The sequence below is a fragment of the Leiobunum rupestre genome, chromosome 5 (genome assembly GCF_980474605.1).
Source record: "Leiobunum rupestre chromosome 5, qqLeiRupe1.1.hap1, whole genome shotgun sequence".
In the NCBI taxonomy this organism is placed as follows: Eukaryota; Metazoa; Arthropoda; class Arachnida; order Opiliones; family Sclerosomatidae; genus Leiobunum; species Leiobunum rupestre.
Window position 1 is genome coordinate 7918687 of NC_143388.1, and position 25508 is coordinate 7944194.

General features: G+C 37.8%; 2 protein-coding genes across 3 annotated transcripts; both read right to left on the minus strand.

The window, feature by feature from the left end:
• Positions 1–1209: 1209 nt before the first annotated feature.
• Positions 1210–22996, minus strand: LOC149943458 (medium-chain acyl-CoA ligase ACSF2, mitochondrial-like). Of its 2 annotated transcripts, XR_016480991.1 has the most exons (16): positions 22922–22996; positions 21814–21970; positions 21612–21740; positions 13795–13848; positions 13551–13720; positions 13374–13479; positions 11434–11526; positions 10399–10544; positions 8086–8177; positions 6778–6851; positions 6605–6715; positions 5119–5267; positions 2689–2830; positions 2484–2594; positions 1417–1640; positions 1222–1353 (listed from the first exon to the last, which is right to left on the minus strand). XR_016480991.1 is itself a non-coding variant. In XM_090175649.1 (15 exons), the coding sequence occupies exons 1-15, from the start codon at positions 22966–22968 to the stop codon at positions 1500–1502; spliced, it is 1722 nt and encodes a 573-aa protein (XP_090031775.1). In that variant the 5' UTR covers positions 22969–22996; the 3' UTR covers positions 1210–1499. The 2 variants fall into 2 exon arrangements, 1 of the variants encoding a protein (XP_090031775.1); XM_090175649.1 differs by having other exon boundaries at positions 1210–1640.
• LOC149943459 (uncharacterized) lies at positions 17714–19531 on the minus strand. Its single transcript, XM_090175081.1, has one exon. The coding sequence runs from the start codon at positions 19524–19526 to the stop codon at positions 17742–17744; it is 1785 nt and encodes a 594-aa protein (XP_090031207.1). The 5' UTR covers positions 19527–19531; the 3' UTR covers positions 17714–17741.
• Positions 22997–25508: the final 2512 nt, after the last annotated feature.

Sequence of the window (25508 nt, forward strand, 5' to 3'; positions counted from 1 at the left end):
TCCCTGATTCTAAGCGCCGCCGCTGTTTGCTTTTTTCGCCGATAAACGCCCGTACTTCGATCGCTTTTCGGAGCGGCTCTGTCGTCTGGAGAATGCGCCATATTCATCGATTAGTTTCGGTGACGTAGGGACTACCCTTTGACGTCATACCGGCCAAATTTCGATTGACTGTCTGTCGGTGAAGGGCTCCGCTTATGAGGTATCGCTTCACGTCCTTTTATTATCGGACGCGGAGAGCGCCCCTAGGGGGTGGCTACTCCCAGAACGCCGGTGTATGGCTACACGAACAGTGGATCAAATTGGTTTTGGTATATTTTAATGGTTATTGAGCTAGTTTTCCCAGTGGTTTTTATGTTGTGGAGGAATAGACATATTTAGTAACGGAAGTATTTCAAATATATCTAGGCTATAAAAGTTGAACGTCTACATTCGCGGGCTCGAGGCAGTTTTCAAAGTGTTATTTCACCCAAGGATGTAAAATGTAAAAAATCAGTGTAACAGTGTATTTACCTGTTTCAGGGCCCCTAGCTATTTTTTATTAAATATTATAGGAATTATAGGAAATTTCATAGAAAATATGGGAATTTATAGGAACATTTTAGCTAAAAATAGGAATTTATAGGAACATTTTAGCTAAAAATAAAAATTTATAGGAACAATTTTGAAAAAATAGGAAATTATAGGAGTATATTGAAATTACAGAAATTTATAGGAACTCTGGAAGCCCAACCGTTGATGTTTTTGGGAGTACCGGACCTAAGCCAGAACTAACCACTATTTAGAAGGCAAATTTTTCCCAAACGTTAAGGCTATATTCTAATACATTACTTTTAAAATTATAGGAATTTCTGGATATAGCTATAGAAAAACTAGAAAATTTCCAAAAAATAGGAATTTATAGGAACAATTTTGAAAAAATAGGAAATTATAGGAGCATATTGAAATTATAGGAATTTATAGGAATTATAGGAACTCTGGGAGCCATGCTGTTTATAGTAAATAGTAAAGTAATAGTTTTAGTAACTGACTACGTATTTTATAAAACTTAGCCGGCCAAATTACCTGTTTCTAGCGAATGTAAACATTTGCAGTATAGGACGCTGAATATTTATTTCGTAAGATCTATACTATATACTTCTGAAAGTAAGTACTCATTGAAGTAACTTATCGCGATATTCTTACATCACCCAATAAAAGAATTGCAATTAATTTAATTAAAAGATTTTAATATTAAAATTACGAATTATAGGGTAAAAATTGCCGCGAGTCACTTTGAAGAAACAATCTGCTCTCTTTAGTACCGAGTTGCACCTATAGATGGCGCTGCCACTATCAATACAGGTTGAGCTTTTCCATCTTCGACAAATTGGACAATTAAAACGTTATTTAAAGAAGATTTGATTCCTAAAGTCAACGTATCTTCGACAAATTGGACATTTAAAACGTTATATAAACAAGATTTGATTCCTAAAGTCAACGTATCTTCGAAGCGTCAAAAACTATCGTTTTGGGTCGTTGAGTTCGAGTCCCAAAAGTCGTTCCGCCATGCTCTTGATCTCGCAGAGTTGGTATTTGCCGGTCGCCGTGGTTGGAAACGAATCCACGATTAAGCTGTATTTGGGAATTTTGAAATGGGCCACCTGAAGAAAAAAGCGGTTAAAACCTCCTTTCATTCAAGGTTGGTAGAGCCACTGCTGGCTCCGGATTATTGACTTTTCACATAATGACGGTATCACGATAAGTAGTAAATCTCATACTTATTCCGTTATGTTACCTATGACAATGACGAAATGGTATTACGTTATTATTATTATTATTAGTGAGAGTTGGGGTGGTTGGGTTAGACCCAACCTAGCACTTCGACCAGAGGTCCATTGTGCAGCCTCAGCCTTTTAAACATGGAAAAGCCCAGTCTCTGAAACGAAGCACAAGATTTGCTTCGCCGAAATGTGGGAAAGATCGCTCGTTTCCAGCCTATGCATACCAAGATGCTCAAACCTTTGAGTCGCGTAAGTATCACAGACACAAAGGACATGTGCAAGGCATGCTCCGCACATAGGACTCTCACTGATACCAATCAGATGCAGATGTCGATTAAGCTGGCAGTGACCTAAAAGTAGGCCCGTAACCACCCTGATACTACTCTTAGAGAGCGAGAGCAACTCAGTTGCTCTTTTCTTAGAAGGCCCAGGAATAAACTCCTTGGCCTGCCTCTGACCATCCGTCTCAAGCCAAAGCCTGACCTGCCTCTCAGTCATAGCGCCATGCACATGACTGCGAACCAGGCTATTGGGTATTCGAATAGCAGGTTCAGCACCTAAGAACCTAGCCTCCGCATCCTCCTTGGCCAGAGTGTTGGCCGTCTCATTGCCATGATGCCCCTTATGACCCTATTATGGGTGCCCAGTTCCGAAAGGAGATCCAGACAGCTAAGAACGAGCTTAGAAGTAATACTAAACTGATTAAGAGCCTTATTATGTTACCTTTCCTTTGCAAAATTCAATTATTCGCTCCGTGGTAAGTGAACAGCCGGCTTTCAATATTAATAAGGCGCACAATTCCTCGCCCATTTTCCTATCCGGGACCCCGACCACCTATTGGGAACGGCAATTTTGCAATTTAGCCTTGGCTAGATGGCTACAGAATTTGATTCTACTTCTTAGGTTGCGAAATGAATTGTGGCATTACTTGGACATTGCGCACGGCGGGGTGTTTCCTCAGTAGTTCTTCGATTTCATTCGGGTAGATATTCTCACCTCCGCGTATCACGATATTCTTCAGTCGCCCGTCAATGTACAGGTTGTCGTCCTGGTCCAAATGTCCGATATCACTGGAAACAAAAGCCCGCTGTTATCTTTCAACCATATTGCTTTGATATTGACATTTTATTTTGAGGCCCACCACAAAAGCCCTTTAGAGCTAGACTCTAAGGAAATGTGCATCTTGACAAGAAGTTACGTTAGTTAGAATTTATCATTTATGTTTTAGGACCTTCAATTTTATGGGTACCAAATTAGTTGTTGGTATCCGATGTACCTTACGCTTTCCACCAAAATATTATATTCGATTTTTGTGAGTTAAAACGTAGGGACAATTGTTCACACGAGGCCTAACGATTATCTTCTGGTATACTGAAATTTTGAAAATAGGGCTGCATTCAACAACTAAAATCTTAAAATAATCCGATACTTTATAATAATCAGCTAGGCTAATACCCAAGGCACCACCCTAGGCCTAAGTCATCAAGCTACTTTTAAAGCCATTATTTCAGGTGGCCGGGTTACAATGCGTAGGAGGGTGGTGGAAAACCCTGCGAGCCAACAGCTCCCTACACTAACTATTACCGTTAACCTCGACAAGTTTTGATTGTGATACCGTTCACTCCAATTACTTATAAATGGTTGTTGAACGCAAAAACGCTGAAAACCCGTTTAAAATGAATAAATCGAAATGGCGGCAAGCAGAAATCTTGTACGTGCGCGTTTATCAACCACACGTTTATTAAACGTATCAGAAAAGCTTGCTCGTGGACCAGGTTAATTAATCGTGACGTCACAACCGGAAGAAACAAAAACCGTTCAACAACTGTTACGGTTTTTGTGATGCATAATCGGGAATGAATCAGAAGGTTGTTGAACGCAGCCTAGGTTTAGTCTGTCAAAATTATTGATGTGTGCTATTTTGAAAATAGAAATATTATATTGTAAGCAGACGACGGGTTAAAGGTTTCAACGATCCTGCGTCAGTGACTTTACGGAATAGCTTAATTTCATTGGTTGTCAACAAAACATCGGCCACCTACCCGAAAAATAAGTGTTGTTCACACTGCTTAATTCACTGCCAATTAGTTAGACAAATTCCGTGGCCAAACTAATTCGCTTTTAAAAGTTGTATAGTCTGAAGATAATTATTTATCAGCATCTAATTTTCCTAAACTCAACCATTTTAGAGTTATTGCAATATGGTTGCCCAAATTGGGAAACCTTTAATAAAAGCAATCTGACCTTTGAACTGGCGGTTTCAACCATATAAAATGCTAATCTGGACTTTCAAAATGGTGATCTGGAAATTGCAAGTGCAGATATCGACCCTCAAAATGTTTATCTCAAAAGTATACTAAAATCTATACTATAATATTCCTAAGTGTCTTCTGTCTGTCTGTCTTGCGTCTGTTTCTCTATAGGCGTCCGAGCCGTTCAACCTAGGACCTCCAAATTTCTCACAGCTATTCTTATGGCTCAAAGGCAGCGAATCAAGCCTTTTTCATCGATTTCCAATTAAGTTAATTAATTAAATAATGTATTTTTGCTCCTGGAAAGGTGCCGTGAATCCTGCAACCTACATACACCTATACAACCAATATTTTTCTGCCTCAGTCAATTTATTTGCTGTGCGGGGGGGGGGGGGGATAGAGTTTGTTTATGCCATGGCTCAGTCTCCACGGGATTTTAGTTCTAGCTTGGGGCTTCCCAGCTAGTGACGTATACATGAAGTTTCCTTACGAAAAGCCCTGGATATAAGGGTGAATTCCACGAAGTATCCTGTTCTTCATGAAAATATGTTCAGCAAGCGTAGCTTATCTTATGGAAAGGACTATTGGAAGCATCGACTCCCTTGTATTACCAGTGGCGTCACCACGATTTTTAATTTGGGGGCGCTTAAGCCGATAACCCAACTGGGGTTCCCAATATCCAAAAAGGATAATATTTTTATCGACTTAGAAAAAGAACTACGAATTAAAGGTACAAAAGAAAACATTTTCTATTAATTTATTAATATAGGAACCGTTTTATTTGTCTAATAGAAACAATGAGATCAATAATATTTCACTTTTAAAAATCTACTAACAGGTTTAACAAGTACTATAATATTCGACCAAATTTTACTAGGAGCTTTCCTGGAATTTTAAGAGGCGCTATTAAGAAATTTTAGGGGGCGCTTCAGAAATGTTTCACGTGGCTCAAGCGCTGCCTAAAACACCCTGGCGACGCCACTGTGTATTACAACCATGGTTGCCAACGGCTACCTGAGACGGTAGAGCGAAAGGACAGTCACGAATCCCGCTGTAGAGTCCGTGTCTTACAAAGTGTTAGTCAAATTATAGACGCGACCACTTACCCGGTATGATACCATTGGTTTCTGTCTATCGCTTCTTTCGTTTTGTTTTCATTGTCCCAGTAACCTTGAAATATCTGGAAACCCCTGACCAGAAGTTCTCCTTTCTCTCCCAATGGCACCACTTCACCTTCACCGTTGACGATTTTCACCTAAAAGAAAAGTGGATACACCTATTAGTTTTCAAAATCACTAAAATCAAGAATGCATTCGACTACCATAAGAATACGGGGCAATATAGCATTAGTCTTTGGCATCACCCAGGCATACTACGTAAAGTCAGTTCATCCCATTGAGTTGGGAATATTAATCTAGAGATCCAATCAAATCTGCTCCCCGCGAAACAAGTTTTTGAAAAATACGAATGTGCCGTCTGCTCTAAAATGACGAGCAAACGTTATCATATGACCAGTGGCGCCATCCATTATTTTGAAGAAAAAATATTTTGCTTGAAAACGCGTCTTATTTGAACGAACCATTGAGAGATAGACGGCGCCACGGGTAGAATGATAACGTTTTCTCGTCATTTGGGACGCCGATGGGAGCAGACGACAGTATTCTTATTTTTAAAAACTTGTTTCGCGAAATACTGAAATCCGACGTTTTGATTGGACCTCTAAATTAATATTCCCAACTCAATGGTTCATCCGCGTTTAAATCACCTAACGAAAAAGTCAGACCACTTACGTACTCTTCGTCAACCTACTACAGTTAATACATTTTGGTGGCGCTATTATTTGTTCGGTTAAGGCGCCTTTCAAATATAATTGTTCGTAAAATATTTGGTATTTGAATATTGCACTTGCTGGGGTAAGGACTCCCTCAGCATCGCGTTGTATTGTTAGAGTAACGCTCAAATAAATTGCCTCGAATTCACACTAGTAAATATTTGAGCAAAACATGGTTGACTGTTTTGCTTCCTGTAAATTTAGAAAATTTCCACACAAATGTTTTTGTGACCGAGGTTTAGCACCAAATATGTAAATTTAATCACGAATACTTTTCGTGGTGCGTGTTATCGAAAATCCAAAGTATTTCGCGAACTCACCAACGAAATTTGGTTAAAATGTTGGCCTGTACGGTTTGAAACGTCTTTTAATTAATTCATATCTTGACCGCGAAATCAAGAAATTAATAAAAAAGAATGATTAAAACTGTGATAAATATTATGAAAACAGAATCTATAAGGTGCTATAAATATCGAGAACGAGAGCTAAAATGTGACTTTAAACGCCAATTTGGAATCATTTTCACATTAAAATAATTTAGCGAGTTTCAATAACCGCACCGCCATCTATCAGTTTTAAAAATACCTACTAGGATGGTACTATTCACAACACAGGGAGCCTAAGCTGACGTCATACATAGGCCACCGAGGTCACGCTGAAGTATGACGTCAAAGTACCATCCTCGTCTGCTTTTTATACGCGAGGGTAGGTTTAGCATCTCTGCAGTTCCATATTGTTAGTAGTAGCACTTGTACAATTACCTCGGTATGTGGTTGTAGTTTCCCGCAAGTTATTTTGGAAATTTTCTTGTCGTCTTTAACGTAATCCTCCGTGGCTACTGTTCCCGACGTTTCTGTGCTTCCATAACCCATCTTTTAAAGGTAGAGGTTTCATGAAAGAATTCTTGTCAGCTTACGCGTATTCAGAAACTTACCAATACTCTGGCGCCTAATTTCTTTTCAATAAACGACACGGTGTCCAGTTTACTCGGTGAACCTCCGAGTTTTACTTAAAAATAATAAACAATGTTAATGAAAATCTACGCTGGATTACAGAGGCGCACCCGAAAATAAATTAAAAGGGGCCCTTGTTAAAAAAAAGAGCAGTACGTTTTGGTGGGGCCGGGACTTGCTGACTCCCTGGGTGCGCCACTGCCTGATATTATAAATAATTATTAAATTCCTTGATTTAGAGTCTAGAGTTGTTAATTTTCCGGAAAAATTAAATGTGGAAAATGTCAGCAAATCGGAAAAATAAAAAATCGAAACATATTTAAGGGTTATTATTCTGGACTAGTCTAGAGGTTTAGTTTTACTTTTACAATATTTGGCTAATCATGGAATGAAAACCTTTTTCTCTTTTTTTCGAAAAAATAAAGAAAATTTCCCGATTTTCCGAATTACAACTCTTACAATTGTTAGACCTAATCAGAAATTGCGTCCATGCGAACAAATATTTCGAGGGAACCCCTTTGAAGTTCGATTTTAATGATTTTAGAAAAACTAGATGGCGCCACTATACATTTTCACTGGAAGGGAATAAAAATTGGATGATTTAAAAAAAAAATTCAGGCTTTGGGTATTTTCAGCAACATTCTGATTAATGTCCGATTATGTTTTAGAAAAAACTGTAACAATATCGATCGATTTTGCTTCTTCCAGTTGTGACATCATGATAGGAAGAGTATGAAATTAACAGTATCGGGGGTTATTTTTATGACTTTGGTTGTTGGGCGCAGCAACGTTTTATGTAAAACTATGATCAAATGTTCAACTGAAGAAAACCTCGCCTTAAAAAACGAAGAAATTATATTGTTGCGTTATTATTTAGATAATTTAAAATTAAAATTTTTGGGTTTTGGTTGGTTCAGACTGTGGACGACATCTCGTAAGACTTCGTGTATTGAATTATGTCGTTATCCCGGTGAAAGGGTATTCTCCATCGACATACGTGTATCAGTCTATTCATTTCATATTAAAAATTATCATCTAAAAAGCAATGTGTAAATAGATAGTTTAAGCAAAGGGGAAGTTATATTGTGAACTTCTGAATACTTCACATCGAGTGTTTAACATCTCTTTTCACATTTCTAAGAAATTCCAATTAAATATTCAAAGGTTATACAACTTTAAAAGGTATTTTTTAAATCAATACGTAAATTTGTAAAGGATGAATTTGCCAAAACCCAGCGCCTCTAAAATCTACCGTGTGCCAAGAAATATTTCTATTTTCTGTTTCTTACTGAGTTTGAGAGTTGATGTATCTAGGGCGGTCTCTTTCAGTTTCTCCAGCATGCACAAGAACATTGTCTCCACTCCGACGATGTAATTGCACCTGCGACAGACATTCAACTGGTTATTAATAGAATACACTTCTTTATTTGGTCAAGAATGTACCTATCTCTACCAAAGATAATATAAACCTCGTACCCTAGACTCGAAATAACTGACTCGCGCGTAGCCAATAGCGTTTACCCACTTCCGACCAGAACTCCGAAAACATTTGCCGCATAGGTAACCAACTATAGATAGCGACTGACGGAGGATAATTTTTCGGAGGTCCCGTGCCGGAAGTGGGAAATCACTTCATTACAAAACCGCCAATCGGAACAAAGAATATAAAGCCCCAGGAATGGAAGGTGTAGCTCCGTCTAGTGGAACTTTTGCGCGTCTCGTTTTTAAAGAGAGACCGGGTTGCAGTAACCGTTTCCGGTTACTCTGATTTCCTTTGCCGGAAGTTTCTAGCGCAGCCAAAACACGTGGCCAATAATATCAATCCTTCCATTCCTGGGGCTTTATATTCTTTGATCGGAAAGCTCCCAGAATTCGAATATGGGCAGGGCCGGCGTTAGTGTTGCGGATAATAACCCGTTTTGAGTGCTCACCTTCTAAAAACTTCCAGCGGACTGAAACACCGAAGTTTGGCGCATTTTTGTTTGCTTATGGTTCGGGTATGTGACTTCTCATGAAAAATGGACAACCATAACTTTCCTTAGCACAACTAGCACAAGCTCAATTTTATTTTAAATAGCACAACTTAAATTTATTTTTACTCAGCACATTTATAAATTATTGCTCCGCTCAGTTCAAGTTCCTTTTTCCTACTAACCAGTAACTAGTGACCTCTAGGCTCTCGCCACTCGTCACTCTTCTAAACCAAAACTTTCCATGATTGCCCTCTCCTCTCTCTACCCCTCCTAATATTCCGCGCCTGACCACTATTTGGCCATTCAAGGGTAGGGCAGTTACCCGCTCATTGTTGGGTAGAGAGGAAATTTTCTTTGCTAGACCCAGTTCGGGCTTTTCCATATTTCACAACATTTCTCCATTTCTATCACGCGCAAAAGCTCAAGTACAACAAAACAAAATACACTAAAAATTATTTACAGTAATTATGAAATCTTAATATACATATACAATATTTCAAAATTCAACAGTTAGGGAAAGACAAGCGAGGCGACTGCCTAGGGCCCCGCGCTTCACAGCGCTTTCCGGGGGCCCCACTTTCAGTGTAAAACAGTTTTTGGGCCCCTATTTCATATCTTGCGGCCTAGGGCCCTGCACCTCGTAACGCCGGGCCTGAATTATATAGGGAACCAATCGCTACTGAGAGCCAAAGTAAAGTAAATCTAAAAACACCTATTTCGGAAAACCGTTTTTTTTCAAATCTAATTAACTAAAAAAGGAGGTAAAAATACTTAGAAAAAGTAAGTAGTAAGTCAGCCTAAGTTAAAAATACTCAACCATTCCTATTTCGAATTTCTTTCGAAAGTCACTTGTTTGAATCTTTCTCGCACGTAGCGCAATGAGAAACCGGGTAGCGTTATTGATATTTAAGGGGAGGAGTATATATACTTGGGGCAGAATGATTAACCTTTAAGTGGGAGTATATGTACTGGGGGCAGAATGATTGACATTTAAGGGCAGGAGTAGATTTACTGGGGGCAGAATGATTGAGGTTAAAGGGGAGGACTATATATACTGGGAGCAGAATTATTGACATTTAAGGGGAGGAGTATATATACTGGGGGCAGAATGATTGACATTTAAGGGGAGGAGTATATTTACTGGGGGCAGAATGATTGACGTTTAAGTGGAGGAGTATATATACTGGGGCAGAATTATTGACGTTTAAGGGGAGGAGTATATATACTGGGGGCAGAATGATTGACGTTTAAGTGGAGGAGTATATATACTGGGGGCAGAATGATTGACATTTAAGGGGAGGAGTATATATACTGGGGCAGAATTATTGACGTTTAAGGGGAGGAGTATATATACTGGGGGCAGAATGATTGACGTTTAAGTGGAGGAGTATATTTACTGGGGGCAGAATGATTGTCGTTTAAGTGGAGGAGTATATATACTGGGGCAGAATTATTGACGTTTAAGGGGAGGAGTATATATACTGGGGGCAGAATGATTGACATTTAAGGGGAGGAGTATATATACTGGGGGCAGAATGATTGACATTTAAGGGGAGAAGTATATATACTGTTAAAACTCGGTTTTGGCCACTACGAACGAAATTTTGTGAAAATGAGGGTAATATTTACCTATGAAATTCGATGGATTTTAGGGTGGCCAAAGCGCTGAACCGGGCGGAAGGAATGACGACCGTCGCTTGGAGACTCATGGCGCCTAGAAACTGAATCCAAGCGAAGATGTGATACAGAGGAAGTTGCATACACATAATCAAAGTCTAAGGGAAGTGCACATTTTCAGATTAGTTCAAATTATTAGCCATTTCGTTTAAAACACTATCTGATTAAATATTAACAGAAGTAAATAAGATATGAGCGCGAATTTCCCCCAAAACAGCGGATCTGAACATCGCACCACGGCTCAATATTAACCGCGTGACTAACTCCGCCTGAGGATCTAAAATTTATAAATCATGTTTTTTCTCTGTAATAAAAATAAATTACTAAATGATTAATGAAAAATAACTATATAATATATTTCTTTCCGTACTCATTTTCTTCCCAACCTAATGTGGAAACATTAGCAGGAGCCTGAGAAGGTTCATGTTTCAAGCGATTAATATTAACAGATTAGCGAAATGAATACGCCTCTCGTGGGAGTTATCTAACTTATCTTATATACTTTTGCTCAGGGGCGTAGGAACGTTCTAGAAGTTGGAGGGGGCAAAGATAAACCAAAAGGGTCTGGAAAATTGTTTTGAATTTTTAATCGAGTGTAGCTTCTCCGAATGCATGTGTACTTTTTACTACTATGTAAATTGGCTGAAAAGACTGAAATTTAAACACAGTTGAGGTTCTACAAGCTTTTTATGCTTTTAAAATGAGAATTTGAGACTTGTGAAGATTTCTACTGACCAAAAAGTTGGAGGGGGCAATAACATTAGTTGCCCCTCCCAGCAAAATTCTAAAGAGGGCATTGCCCCCCTTGCCCCCCTGGTTCCTACGCCCCTGCTTTTGCTATTAATTATAGGTATGGGCAGCCACAGAACGTTAGACAAGACGTCATTATTCTTATTTCAATTAATTTTAATATTTTAAACATATTTTTTGTGGTATGAGATCATTAGCTATCTTTGGATATTTGAGAAACGAATTGTTTACACTAACCTCTTCCAGAATGCATCTTTCAAATGTAAAAACTGAGTTGTTTAACATGGCGAAATTGGTGATTACCGCCGCCTTTGGTGTTCCAGTTGTTCCCTTTTAAAATATGACAATTTGTTTAATACATCGTCCACACACATTCGCCCTGCAAGAACTACACTTACAAGGAGAGTACCCGAGGTGTTTATTGCCAATTTTGTTCAAAGTCGGGCGTAATGTAGACCTACATGACATATGAAATTTCCCAAAAGGAGACGTTGCACTACCCATTCGATTTGCCATGGCAACCGAAAATGTTTTTGATCACTTAAAACACAGGGTTCCTAGCTACGAAAATTTTCAAAAAATTTTAAAATCACGAAATGGGTAATTTGTACCACATTTAGGTAAATTTCATCAAGTTTGGGTAAATTGGAACAATTTTGGAGTAAATTTGTAACAATTTTTGGGTAAAATAAGGAAAAAATCTTATTTTTGTTTTAAGCGATCAAAGACATTTTCGGTTGCCATGGCAAATCGAATGGGTAGTGCAACGTCTCCTTTTGGGAAATTTCATATGTCATATAGGTCTACATCACGCCCGACTTTGAACCGATTTAAGGCTGGTTTACACTAAGGCAAAACCGCCGTGACGGGGGGCGCTAACTTTTTAAATACCTCGTTAGGCCTAATAGAAAATGTTTGCGTTCACGCCCGCCGTCACGACGGTTTTGCGCTAGTGAAAACCAACCCTTAGTCACTCTCCCTAAAGGTCAGCATTCTTGCAAAGCATTGTTTGTCAACACGATTCGCAAACCAAGTTGGTCCGTGTGAATGGAGAAAATATGGTCACGTGTTGACCGCAAAAAAAAACGCTTTTGTTGGACACGCTTTGAATAACTTTAAGTCCCAATATTTAAATATAATAATTTTTATACACATCCTTTTAATTATACAAAACAATAAGTTTATAATATACTGGCTCCCCTATAAATCAGAATAGTACATAGTCTGTGCGTTAACAGTGATTTCCCCCAAGAAGTCGAAAAGTCGCGGCGTGTTGCCATCTGGTGGTGAAAAATCGAAATATGAGCTTTCCTGTGAGAATCCGGTTTCGTTTCAACGCCGGGATCGAACCTCGTTAAGCCTAACACGAGTTGTCGCCAAGAGATAAGTTTTAAACTACGAATATTTAACGACAATACCTGTTCATATTGAAATGAATAAAATATTCCTCCAAAATGTTGACACATTAGTTATATCGTTTAAATTTCCCCCAAATTAAATATTTCGCTGCCAACAAACCCATCGTCGCCCGTGTCAAATTTCAAACAAGCGTCGTTAGGGATAGCTCCGCTCTACGTGCTAACTTCGCGCGCTTCTTTTCGTCTCGTATCCATGGAGATAGCCGTTTCCGCTACCGACGGAAGTTGAAGAAGCTAAATAGTAGGGCAAAAAGTTGCCGCGGGGAGTCACGTATACCGGTCCTGATTTTTTAGGCGATAAATCGCTCTTAACGGTAGATCTATGGCGGATTCTAACTTATAGGGAGCTAGTATCAAGAATCCTATATGTTAGAAGGATAGGTAGCCCTCCGGCCAGCCCGTTTTTTTCAAAACGCCGGCAGCGGTGTCGATATTAAGAGAGCCTCTAAACGTGGGACGTCTTGTTTCTATTCCCTCAAGGACAAATTTTGGCGGTGCTTCCCCTATGTTTTGTCCTTGACGGAATCTAAAGACGGATTCTCTATCGCGCATGACCCACCGACGGCACTGCCATTTCTCGTCCCTCGCCTCATATCCTTCTAACATATAGGATCCTTGCTAGTATTTTATAAACTTATGACAAAACTAAATGATAATACATTCACCAACAAAATTGGAAAAAATGTTGGCTCTAGTGAATAGACCTTAAGCGTAAATACTGCAAATATTTACTTGTTAGGGTAATAAATATGATCTTACCGATGTGTAGTGTATGCAAAACACGTCGTCTGGTTGGACAACTTCTTGGCAAAATTTGTTGTTGGTAGGCGCGCTTTTCATTAAACTCTGGAATGGAATGGTTCCGCTGAAGTTTCCCAAAAACACAATTAAAGTTAATTTTCGGCATAAAGTAAACGGATTAAGAGATATTTCTACCATTTCAGATCCTTTCCGGCGTATATAATGCGTTTTAAATGCGGGAGTGACTTCAACGAAAGTTCTTTGTCCGCTTCGGTCGAGGCGATCGAAGCGTCTACGCTGCACAGGATCCCGTAATAGTCGTTCTCTTCCAAGTCGTGCTGGATGAAAATCGCTTTGCATTGAACCTTTTAAAGAAATTAATCGTACATAGTTCAGTTTTTATAGTTACATATGATATGATGATGACTCAAGCATTTACCTTTTGTAAAGCGTATTCAACTTCGGAAGCTTTGAAGGCCGGACAAACGCACACCTATTGAACGTTGAAGAACGAAAGTAACAAACCAAAAATCTAAATATAGATCTGATGGGGTAGGTACATTTGTTCGAATTTCATTCGTCCGAACGGTGGAACAAATGTTCGAATTTCATTCGTCCGAACCGCCGAAATTTACAAATGTTTCAATTGTTCGAACTGGACAACTTGTTTGTTTCATTCGTCCGAATCGGTAGCATCACTTGTCCGAATTCTGTCGCTAAATTAGTATTTCTTATTGCTGTTTTTTTTGTCCGGATTTTTTTTGGCCGATATAGTAAGTGGGAATTGCGTTGAATGTTGTGGATATTTTAGGTTAGGTTCACGTTAATGTTACTATTTTCTTATATTAACAATATTTAAAAAGAAACAACCAATTCCTAATGTTCGAAAAAACGGACAAACGATTATTCGAACAAATGAAATTCGCCAGTAAAGTTAACATAAATTGAACGACTAAATCACCAACAAAAGTTGTGATAAATTTTTCGGCAAATGAAATACGTTTTCGGACATACGATTCTGTTTTCCGGCATTCGAACATTTGTACCACCGTTTGGACGAATGAAATTCGAAAAAATGTACCCAAATCGATCTGATATGTAAACATATTCTCAAAATCTGCCTTTCAAAATGTTTCTATTTCAACGCAGTGAAGGAGTGACGCGTTATACCATAAGTAACATAATGAATGTCAGAACGCTTCTGTATAACATTTCCCTACAAAAAAAATCGATGCGACCTTGTTTCACGCGAAACATGCAACTAGTGGGCTGTAAATGTGAAATTTTTATATTATTTGCGCTATTGTAGTAGTACAGTAGTTTGTCCATGGCATCACTAATTTCCTCTTTAAAATTGGTGACGCGATTTTCGCCACCGAATTGGAAGTGACGTAATTTGGTCCCTCCACCTGGTCAAAGACATTGAAAAGCTGGAAAGGGTGCAAAGAAAGGCCACGAAGCTAGTTTCAGGGTTTAGAACCTTACCATATAATGAACGGTTAAAAAGGTTGGGTCTTCTGTCCCTTAAGGACAGACTTCTTCGCGCTGACTTAGTTGACACCTTCAAAATCATTTATGGCCTGTATGATGTTACTGCAGTTGACTTCTTCGACATCAAGTGGGAGGGCCAAAAGGCTCCCACAATCCGTAAAAAGTGGCGCAACGGGGTAGCTAGGCGGGTTTTCTTCACCCAACGGGTTGTTACATTTTGGAATGATCTCCCGGCTGCCGTTAAGACCAAATCCTCCGCATCGGCATTCAAGTGTCGATTAGATACATATAAAACTGGGCAGGAGCGGATCCAGGCCATCAAGTAAGGAGGGGAGATCATGGGCATTCAAAAGTTGTCTGCTATAGAGTAATATAACATGTCTTGATTGAAACGTCATCATCTGACGTAATAGGGGAGGGGGTAGGAAGCGATAGTATCGCCATCTATGACTCTCTATTTTTCAAGAGGCAGTCCGCCATATTAGGCGCAGATTTTCGTAAAAATGGTTCGAAAACATAGACGTTGTTGCGTAAAAAACTGTTTAGGCGAAAAAACTAAAAATAATTCGCTCAATGACTCGCGCGATATTAGATTTTTTTGTATTCCTGCCATAATACATAACCAAGGGCCTCAAACCGAAGAGCTATCTGCTTATAGGCGCAACCAATGGATCATTAAGCTAAGGCTTAGAGATGTAGAGGAGTCAGAAGGCAAGTTAAGAGTTTGCTCTAGGCACTTTTACTCAGGTAATAATTTTTGTTTTATTTTGTTTTATAATATTTCATCATATTAAATTAAAGATGCTTTCGTAGGTGTACCTTCCAAGCTTTATGGTTGCCCTCATTCAACGATACTAGTAGTTCGTCTGATGTATCTACTTCACATACTCCGGGTAATGTGGGAAGATACAATAGGAGAATGAAAAGGCGAAAACTTAATTACTCTTCAGATAATATAATGACATCAACGCCATCTGAAAATCATTTACAATATCATGGTACTTTTCAAGATGTATCGTCTATTGGTAAAAGTAACAGTAGTGATGTTATTGGTAATCTGTCTATCATTTCTGAAGCCAACTCATTGCTTGAAGATAATGTCTCGAGGTCAGAAATTAGTATGCCAAATGAATCTAATCCTACCACAAAAACTGCTGATAACGTTGAAGCTGGAGATGTGGTTCGATGTTCTGTCACAACCAAAATAATTGGTATCGATTTCTCGGGACAAACTGATTTTAGTAGTGTAGATTTTGGTGGGCAAACTGATCATAGTGTAACTGATTTTTCTGGACAAACTGAAACTACTGGGATAGATTTTTGCGTACAAACTGAACCACAAGTATGTAATGTACATTCACAAACTATATTGCGAGTTTGCCCCAAATTTGAAGCTGAAGATTTAGAAATTAAATTAAAAGAATGTGCTGATATGATTCAAACTTTGAGCTCTCAAATTAATGACCTTAATATTGTTATTAGCCATGGAGAGGAAGAAATATGCAAATTACATTCTGAAATAACTCAGAAAAATGAGGAAATAGAAAAATTACATTTCCATCCCTCTTACTTTGGTTGTGACAAAGAAAAAGTGCGGTTTTTCACTGGTCTGGAAGGTTTGGAACTACTGAAAGACATTTTAGAGGAAATACAACCTTATTTATTTCAAAATTCCAAACTAAGCGCATTTCAGCAACTAATTTTAACGCTAATGAAACTTCGCTTAGCCTCAACTAATAAAGAACTGGCATTTAAATTTTGGATCTCAGAAAATTCAGTGGGAAGAATTTTCTATAATTGCCTCAATGCTTTATATAACCGTCTCTTTAAATTTGTTAAGTGGCCAGAGAGAGACGAATTGCATGCAACAATGCCGATGTGCTTTCGAGAGAAATTTGGAAAGAAGTGCTCGGTGATTATTGATTGCTTTGAAGTTTTTTCTGATAAGCCATCCAGTGTTAAAAGTCGGGCCGAAACTTGGTCAAATTATAAACATCAAAACACTGTGAAATTTCTTATTGGAATTACTCCTCAAGGCTCAATCAGTTTTATCTCTCAGGGCTGGGGAGGTAGAGTCAGTGACAAATATCTAACTGAACATTCGGGACTATTAGAAAAGCTTCTACCTGGTGACCTGGTCCTTGCTGATAGAGGATTTGACATTGATGATTCTGTTGGGTTTTATTGTGCGAGTATTAAGTATCCTGCTTTTGTGAATGGGAAAAAGCAGTTAGACCCTTATGATGTAGAAGCAACCCGCAAATTAGCTAACGTGAGAATACACGTTGAGCGAGTCATAGGTCAGCTTCGACAAAAGTATAGAATACTACATACTAAAATTCCAGTTGAACTTTTAAAGAAAGCCCCAGATGAAACAGTAGCCACAATCGATAAAATTGCAAGAGTTTGTTGTGCACTAACTAATTTGACACCATCAGTAGTTTCTATTGAATAATATAATAGCATAATTGAAGTGTAATTAAAATTTATTCAGAATAACTTTTTGTTCATATTTATTTACATTTGCATATATATTTAAAACTTGTTTACAATATTTACATTGGAGACGATGAAGGGCTAACCAACGAAACCGGTCAGACTATCATGTAAATATTGTTAACAAGTTTTAAATATATATATGCAAATGTAACGACTAACAAGCATATAGTAACTGTACCACATCACTAAGTTGCCTGAAAGCCAAAACCATGTAACTCTAACTGGAATTAGTATAAAATATCGTTGTATTTTTATTAGCTTCTCTAATTTAACTTGACTAGTCTTTAACGTTTATAGCTTGACTAGTTTATCACAATGTTAACTATTTTATCACTAAGTTAAAACTTATTTTAAAAGGAAAAATTTGAATTCATTTTAACGAATTACTATTTAAAATTAATCTAGTTTAAGTCTTTTTTTAGTTTTAATCTTGTTGATGCAATCTGGACAAACCCATTTTCCTTTCGGAATTTTTTTCAACTTTAGGCACTGAACATGAAACCATTTAATTAAACAGCTTCCGGATTCACAATAAATCATTTCTCCTGATTCTCTTTTTTTGCAATAACACCACGCCTCCTCGTTTTCAACATCTGTCTTCTGACCATTTTCCTCCTCAGCTTGTTTTTTAACTTTCTCATCTTGGGTTATATTAACCTTCTCTTGGTAATTTGTAGGTGTAGATTTCACTATTTGCTTTTTTTCCTTTTTTTTATTATTAAATCTTTTGCTTGGTGATAAAATATCTTCAGGTACAGGGCGGAGAGCTATAACAGGAGATAAATTTCCGAGCTCTTTAGTCGTTGAAGGCAAGGATATTTTGGCCTTATCAAGCTTGTGAATTTCTTGTGGTACCACTTGTTTTTTTCCTCTTTTTCTTTTTGGCTGGTTTTCTTTAAGAGACGGATCATTGGTGAAAAATTTTCCAACTAACTGAGGAAAAATGGCTCTTTTGAAAAATCTTTCTGCCTTTGGGCATTCTGTTTCCCAAAAAATCCTATCAGGGTACACTCTAATGACATAGAAATCTACGTTAGTCCATACGCAAAAATCTGAATAGAGGCTCTCTTTTATAAACAATTGAGCTTGTACTTGGGAATAATACGGGTGTTTTTTTTTCAGTTCCAAGTTCTCAGTTAAACAGAAATTTGGGTTCATCAATCCTTTTTTGTACGATTGGTCCTTTAAAGTATAAGGGCATTTTCCTTCCAAAATACCATTGCCGCAGCAATCGCAGCTAATCAAACCATCGGGTGACGCTCCTAGATGAGGAAATCGTGGATTTAGACAGAGTCCTGATACTTCACATTTAAAGTTAACATGTTTTTCTTCCATCTGTTTGATGTATTCCTTCCGCATTGTTTCCTCATTTGAGATACCCCAATTGGTAGCAACACTTTCAAACTTGTGAGAGTTAGGGTAGCAAATTACTGAAATTAGAGATGCCGACGGTTTCTCTGGATTGCTGTGACAGGCTCTGTGAAAATTGGAGGCAGTAATTCTACCAGCTCGAAAATGGTTCCACATTTTACATTTGTTTTGTAATTTACTTCCTAATTCAACACTCCGGGCTTGCTCTACAGTAAAGTCAATTTTGATAGTTTCGCACTCTTTTAAGAGCTCATCTAAGGTTAATCCCTTGGTTTTTTCATCAAACAACTCCGTTAATAATATAGGATATGCTGGGTTAATACATTTTGGTATGAAATTAGCTTGATAGTTCCTATCAATACTGAAATAGGATCCTTTTCCACAGTGCCTAAATAATTTTTCTGCAAGCCTTTTATGTTCAATTTCAGTTATCAGAGGAACTGGTTTTTGAACCAAAATACAGGATTTTTTTTTGGATGAACTCAACACAATTTCATGCTCTTCAAGAATTAATATTTTTTCAAGGTTTTTTTTCCTCGCTGCAGCAGAATTTAGATTCATTTCGGCAATTGGAACATAGCAAATATCTCGCATAACAGGGACAACCCAGTAAGCTTTCTCTCCAGTAACAGTTGTTTTCTCGCTAAACCTTACTGAATAATCAATGTAAAATAGGAGCGCCGCAATATGGGAACATGACTCATCCAAACCAGCCATGCAATTGCAATGAGCACATGTAACGGATGATATATCCTTTAGTACAATGATCCACGGTTTCAGTGGAGGTTCATTCAACCTCTGTGAGTGCATAACCTAATAAAAAACTTCATTAAATAAGGAATTCTTTTGGAAATGAACTACCAATTAAAAATACTTACAGTTGCTTTCACTAAAACGTAGTTATTAAACGATTTAACCAACACCTCTCTTACAAAGCCACTAACAAACTGATTGTAGCCAGTTAAACTTTTGTAGTTTTTTAATTGCTCTTGAGTGTATGGTGATATTCCATCCACCAGATAACAATAAATATCAGCATAAGTAACAGCAGGTAAAAACTTTAATGTCTCATGCTGATCAGGCTTAACAATTTTATAGTCTTTATTTTTAATATAATATGGGTCGGTGTCATTAATGAACGCGATTTTCTCTAAATATCTACTTTTAACGTGAAAATCCAATCCGTTAAAATATTCCGACTTTTCCATTTCTTAGTTAAAATAAAATTATAAGATTAAAACAAACCATTGCATTATGGAAACTGCGCTCAAAATGGCCGACACTCGCCAGTCTTTAAAGAAAAAATTGCAAAGACTATATACGTTAATACTTGTCGGTCCTCAAGTATACTTGTAGTGTCTTTGCATTTTTCATAAGCAGACGACTGACACTACTCTATTTCTTCACAAATTTAGTTGGCAGGTATTAAAGTAGATGGCGCTATCGTTTCTAAGCTCGAAGCCTATATGGAGCGTGAAAATGTAACGTGGAGCTCTCATTTTCGTTTGCTTAAACGAAGTACTTTCTACAACTAGAAAGTCTAGTTTATCTAAATTGTTATGCTGGGGCTGAACTGTTGTTCATTTCAGCATTACTTACAATTAGCCTTTTTTTTTAATTTTATTACTGTCGCTTCATATGTATCTTTTTTTTTGTGAAATTTTTTTTATTTTGTTTTTTTTTCGTTTTTCGGGCACTATCATTGTATCAATTAATATTAATGTAAATAGTTTCTTTTGTTTTGAGCGTTATAGTATCTTTTGTATCGCGTATCAGGGCCCAATAAGTGTACAGCTTTTTTATCCTGAATTAAAACATTATTATTATATCCCGTGAACAATGCTTCATTGAAGAAAATACCTTTCTAGCATAATAATGTATTGCCGTGAACGTAGAATATGTCTGCAGCACCCGCCACCCTGTTCACCCCGTGATTTACGGACGAAAAACCACGCCTTTACCTCTTGTAATTTTTCATGCAAGGCTCGGACATTCACCAAAAAAGTGTACGGGGTTTTGAAATCCGGGATTTCACGCTGAATTTTCGAGATTTTTCTTCGGATTTCTCGTTGGATTTCGGGTTTCTCGACGGATTTCGCGATTTTAGAATTTCTATATTTCTTGTCAGATTTCGATATTTCCCGTCGGATTTCTTGCCAGATTTTGAAGAGATCCCGGCTGGCTTTCGGATTTCTTGCAAAGTATACGGAATTTCTTTGAATGTCACCCTGTCTTTCCGCCTGGCTCCGGGTAAAAAAATTGTTTTTCTTCTATCTATTGTCAAATTTTTCAAGCAGTGATGAAACCAACACTCTAGTGCTGCAAAAACCTGGTTGCAAGTTGCGCTATCAAGTAATTATTGGGAAATTTTATTTCTAAGAAAGCTTTGAGGATAAGATTAACAACAAACACATAGTCGTTGAAAACATGGCGTTTCTCTCGGCGCACTGGCGACATCTCCCGTAGCGCGTTGCAGTCGTAAAGTAAGCGTCCTGCCGCCACAGTTATATAGTTTCACAGTCAGAATCATACTCTAAAGGTATTTTCCTTAATTAAAAATTGTTTAGCTAATTAAAAAAGTTGCCTATTAGTCCAGTAACTTTAGGGTTTCACTTCGGAAATAGTTCTACCGGGCTGAATTTTTTCAGGCACCTTTATTTAGTCATAATATATAAATTGTAAAAAGTCCCCGTCATTTGGTTGTAAGCACAATTTTTTAGGGCGGGAAATGGGATAATATCACCGTTTGCATTTACGGCTATAAACCCCCAGTTACGAAAATTACGGCCTATTAGACTTCATTACGAGTCACGAGTGACCTCGCGAGTGACTATGTTGTTATGACGATATCATAGTTCCGCGTAGTACGTGACCTATGGTAAGGGTTATAATTACCAGAATGATTCCGGCCCTGGCGAGTGCGAAGGAAGTTAGGATCCATTCGTAAGAGTTCCTTCCCCAAACAGCCACTCGGTCACCCTTCTTCAGACCAAGCTCTCTCAAACCAGCAACCAAGGTGTCCACCTAACCGAAATATAGTTAGGAGACAGATATTACACTCGTCACGACAATATGTCAAAGCTTAATTACGTATTACTTCGGAGGAAAGTTCTTGGTACGTTTTCCGAATTCCTTGATGTTGGGAAATGAGGGCTTCTTTGTGCGGTGCCTGTGAGGCTACGAACCTCAAATACTCTCCGACGGCCGTGTACAGGAATTGCTTGTTACCTCCGACGTGCAAGTAGCTTAGTTTTCTGGGATAATAACAACTTTATTTTCGATACAATATCCAAACAAGAATATCTATAACTACGTTGAGACGATCCATGGACATTGTGGTCAAATGTTCCCCCGGCACGAAAGGCAGGAGGGAAATCGTCACTGGTGTGTGCTTCAGACATCAGTTTTATTTTATTTAAGGGATGGGAGTTTACTTTTCGAGCGTGAGGGGGTTTAGGTGCAGCGTTAAAAATCATCTCAACATAGTCATACATTCTTGTTTATCGCAAATAGCCTAAGTAAAAATCCACCATAAGTATGACAGCCGCGTAAGCGAGTTTTAATAACCCCGTCGTCATCTTTCGCCTTTAAAAATAACTATTAGGATTGTGCTTTTCGCAACAAATGGAAGTCTAAGCCAAAGTTATAGGTCACAGAGGTCACGCTAAGGTATGACGTCAAAGTAACATCCTCGTCCGCGCGTGCCCTAGATGGGATTCAAACTCGCTTATTAGATTATCGAATCTGACATCTTAATCAGTTTCCACCACCGCACCGCCATCTATCGGATTTTAAAGTAACTATACTAGGATGGTACTTTTCACAACAACCTAAGCTGATGTCATAGGTCACCGAGGTCACGCTGAAGTATGACCTCAAAGTACCATCCTCATCCGCCTTTTCATCTAACTGCGCACGCGTCAGATATTATTGAAACTCGCTTATTAAAAATTAATTATGTCAAAAGTCTATAATATTGTTTCATAAGCTATACACTTCGTATTTGAGATCTATTCACAAAACAGACTTGAGACTGCTCATTCTCGCGCTTGAGGTAGCCTTTGACGGATCCTCGCTAGGCGGCGCTTTTCTTCCGGCGATGACGTCACTCCGTGAAAAGTTCTCAGTAAGACACTTACGTAACGTTATTGTAGGCTTACGGTACTTATTCCAATTGTCGATAGTAACTAAATGAATGAACTTACTTTGTGAGCGCTGGTAATACGCGCGATATCTTATTTTCGTCGTTCATTTTGGTCTCAGCTAAAAATAGCTCCGCGTCGATTCGAATCTACAAGTTAAAATAGTAGAATAAACCCGCTATTTAAATATGAGTCATGATCTTTCATCGTCTTATCTTCGTAGTATAACAATAATCAGTCTTTTCCCGTTTGTGTTCATAAAATACCCAGTTTTTATAATTAATTTGCTCAAAGCTATCATCGTGAATTATGTTTATTGGTTTCGGTTGATTATCAAAAAGATAAATAACCTTATCGGTCTATTATCATTTACTCGCTTTCTATTGCCTTTGGGTCAAATGGCAAATTTGAAAAAACGTTTCACTCGTAGAATTTCGCCGAGCTCCTTTGTCACTTCGATTCATTTAATATTTTGCAATTATATTTCAATTCCAATGTCCTTGTATATAAAAGTAAGCCCCGAGCAATGTGGAAATATCTTTCAAGTTTTTGTCGAGTAATTTCCCTCTAAGGCTTTAACGGTGTTTCTTAATATCGTTTGTTTTTGTATGTTAACATATATTTTGATCTGTCATTTTTTAAACGATTATATTCTACGTATTTTTGTGAATTTTAAATTTAACGGAACCAGTATTATTATGATGAAAGCCCTGAAACTCGTGACTACATTTAATATTTAGATCGGTTATCTGTATCTGAGCGTCTAACACAAAATGCGATTTCATTCGGTTACTAGATTTACTTGAAATTATGCGAATGTGTAAAATATTCGCGCATTTTTTTAGAATTTGCAGATATATATATTAACGCGGATAATTTCAGGGGCAACATTTAGTTAAGATCATTTAATGGGGAAAAGTTAACTTCGATTGTTTTAAATAGACTTCCCTAAAAGAGAGAGCGATTAAAAATTTAAAGGTAAAATAAAACCCCAAAATCGAGTAATTGAAATTTAAAATTGTTGTTATAAAGCTACTTTCGTTAAATTTGTACATTTTATTTTTTACTTCAAATGCCAAATTTTAATTTTAAAAAGAATTCCAATTTACTAATACCAAACTCCCTCTTACCTTTAGAATAATTATCCTAAAGAATTAGTTCGAAGATGTATCGAAGTTCAATGCGCAGCCTTTTAAAAACGCTGGTAGCGAAAAACGTCGACACTTTTTACACGACACAATTGAAATTAACTGTCTTAACGAATAAAAAAACATAAAGTTTCAAAATCTGAAGTACCAAAGGAAAAACCAATCAGAAGAAAATCAGCTTGTGGTGTAAGATTCGGTGTCTCTCGGGCAATGGGGAAATTATCATGTTTGCCGCCGTTCGGAACGAGTTTATCTGTACAATTATTATCCGCCTGGTACGATTATTTTCTTTTTGTGTAATAATAAAATCGAAATGTAGTGCCAAGGGCGGTGCCCGATCTTACATTATCATTTTTACTTTATTTTTTATTTTATTTCTATCGCTACTTTTCTATATAACTAGTACTCTAACCAGTAAGGCTAACTACAACTATAGTCTCTCCGAGGTTTCGCGTGTTAAAATGCCGCTTTAAACTTGTTTAGAGAGTTCTTTTATATTTTGAATTTACGATTCATTTTCTCAATATAATTTTTAGAAGGTGCGCGCGTGTAATAAATGTTCTTGGAAATCGAACGGCCAAACTGGTTCCATATAAACGTTTACATTTTTCGCATTCGAAATTAATGTTTGAAATTTAGTTTTCTTTTTACATTTGTAAAGAAATTTGGGTCCTTATTAACAGAGCCATCTATCGGCGATGAAAGGAATTATTTCGCGATGAACTGTGGAATTGTTTTGGACGCTTCGGGCTGAACGTCCTAGGACGTAATCGGTGACGTAGTTATGACGTCATTAAGTAACGCCTCCAATTTGGCGAATTGACACTAACGAGTCGATTTATTTTTTTGTGTTTTAGAAAAAATAAATATTCAAGATATGGCTAATATGGAGGCCAGACGAGAGGAAGTAAAACGGTTGAAATTTCCCGGGTCCGGTTAGCTAGGATTTGGACGAGCTAGGTGCTTTTTCCCCGGAAACATTAGACCTAGCTAAAGTAATAACGGCTCCTCTCGGACCCAGAATTGTTTAACTGAGGTCCGAGCCCACTATCAATAGAATCATTTATTGCTTTTAATAAACCATATTTCATTACTTTTTGTCACCACCAAACGTCGAAATTAAGGTGTATATATATATATACGGCTCGTATAGCTGGAAACTATAGCCACGTTCACACTAGAGCCTAAAACCCAGTTTAGGTCGGTTTGTATGCCAGTTTTGACCGCCGACGATAATTCTATTCAGCCCGGTTCGCTTATAGCTTAACGCCATTTCAAATTATGACTAGAATTTTGAAAATACTAAAATGTATCCCAAAACAATTAGTTAATCATGTTTACTATACATACAGTAATTTTATTGGACATTATTTAGAATTTTATTCCCATTGTTTTGGAAAATACGAGCAATTTGACTTCCCCGCCTTGTCGTTTTGAAAGCGATTCCAAGCGAACCGACTTGGAAAAGTTGCTTCCCGAACCAACACGAAGCGATTTCTCAC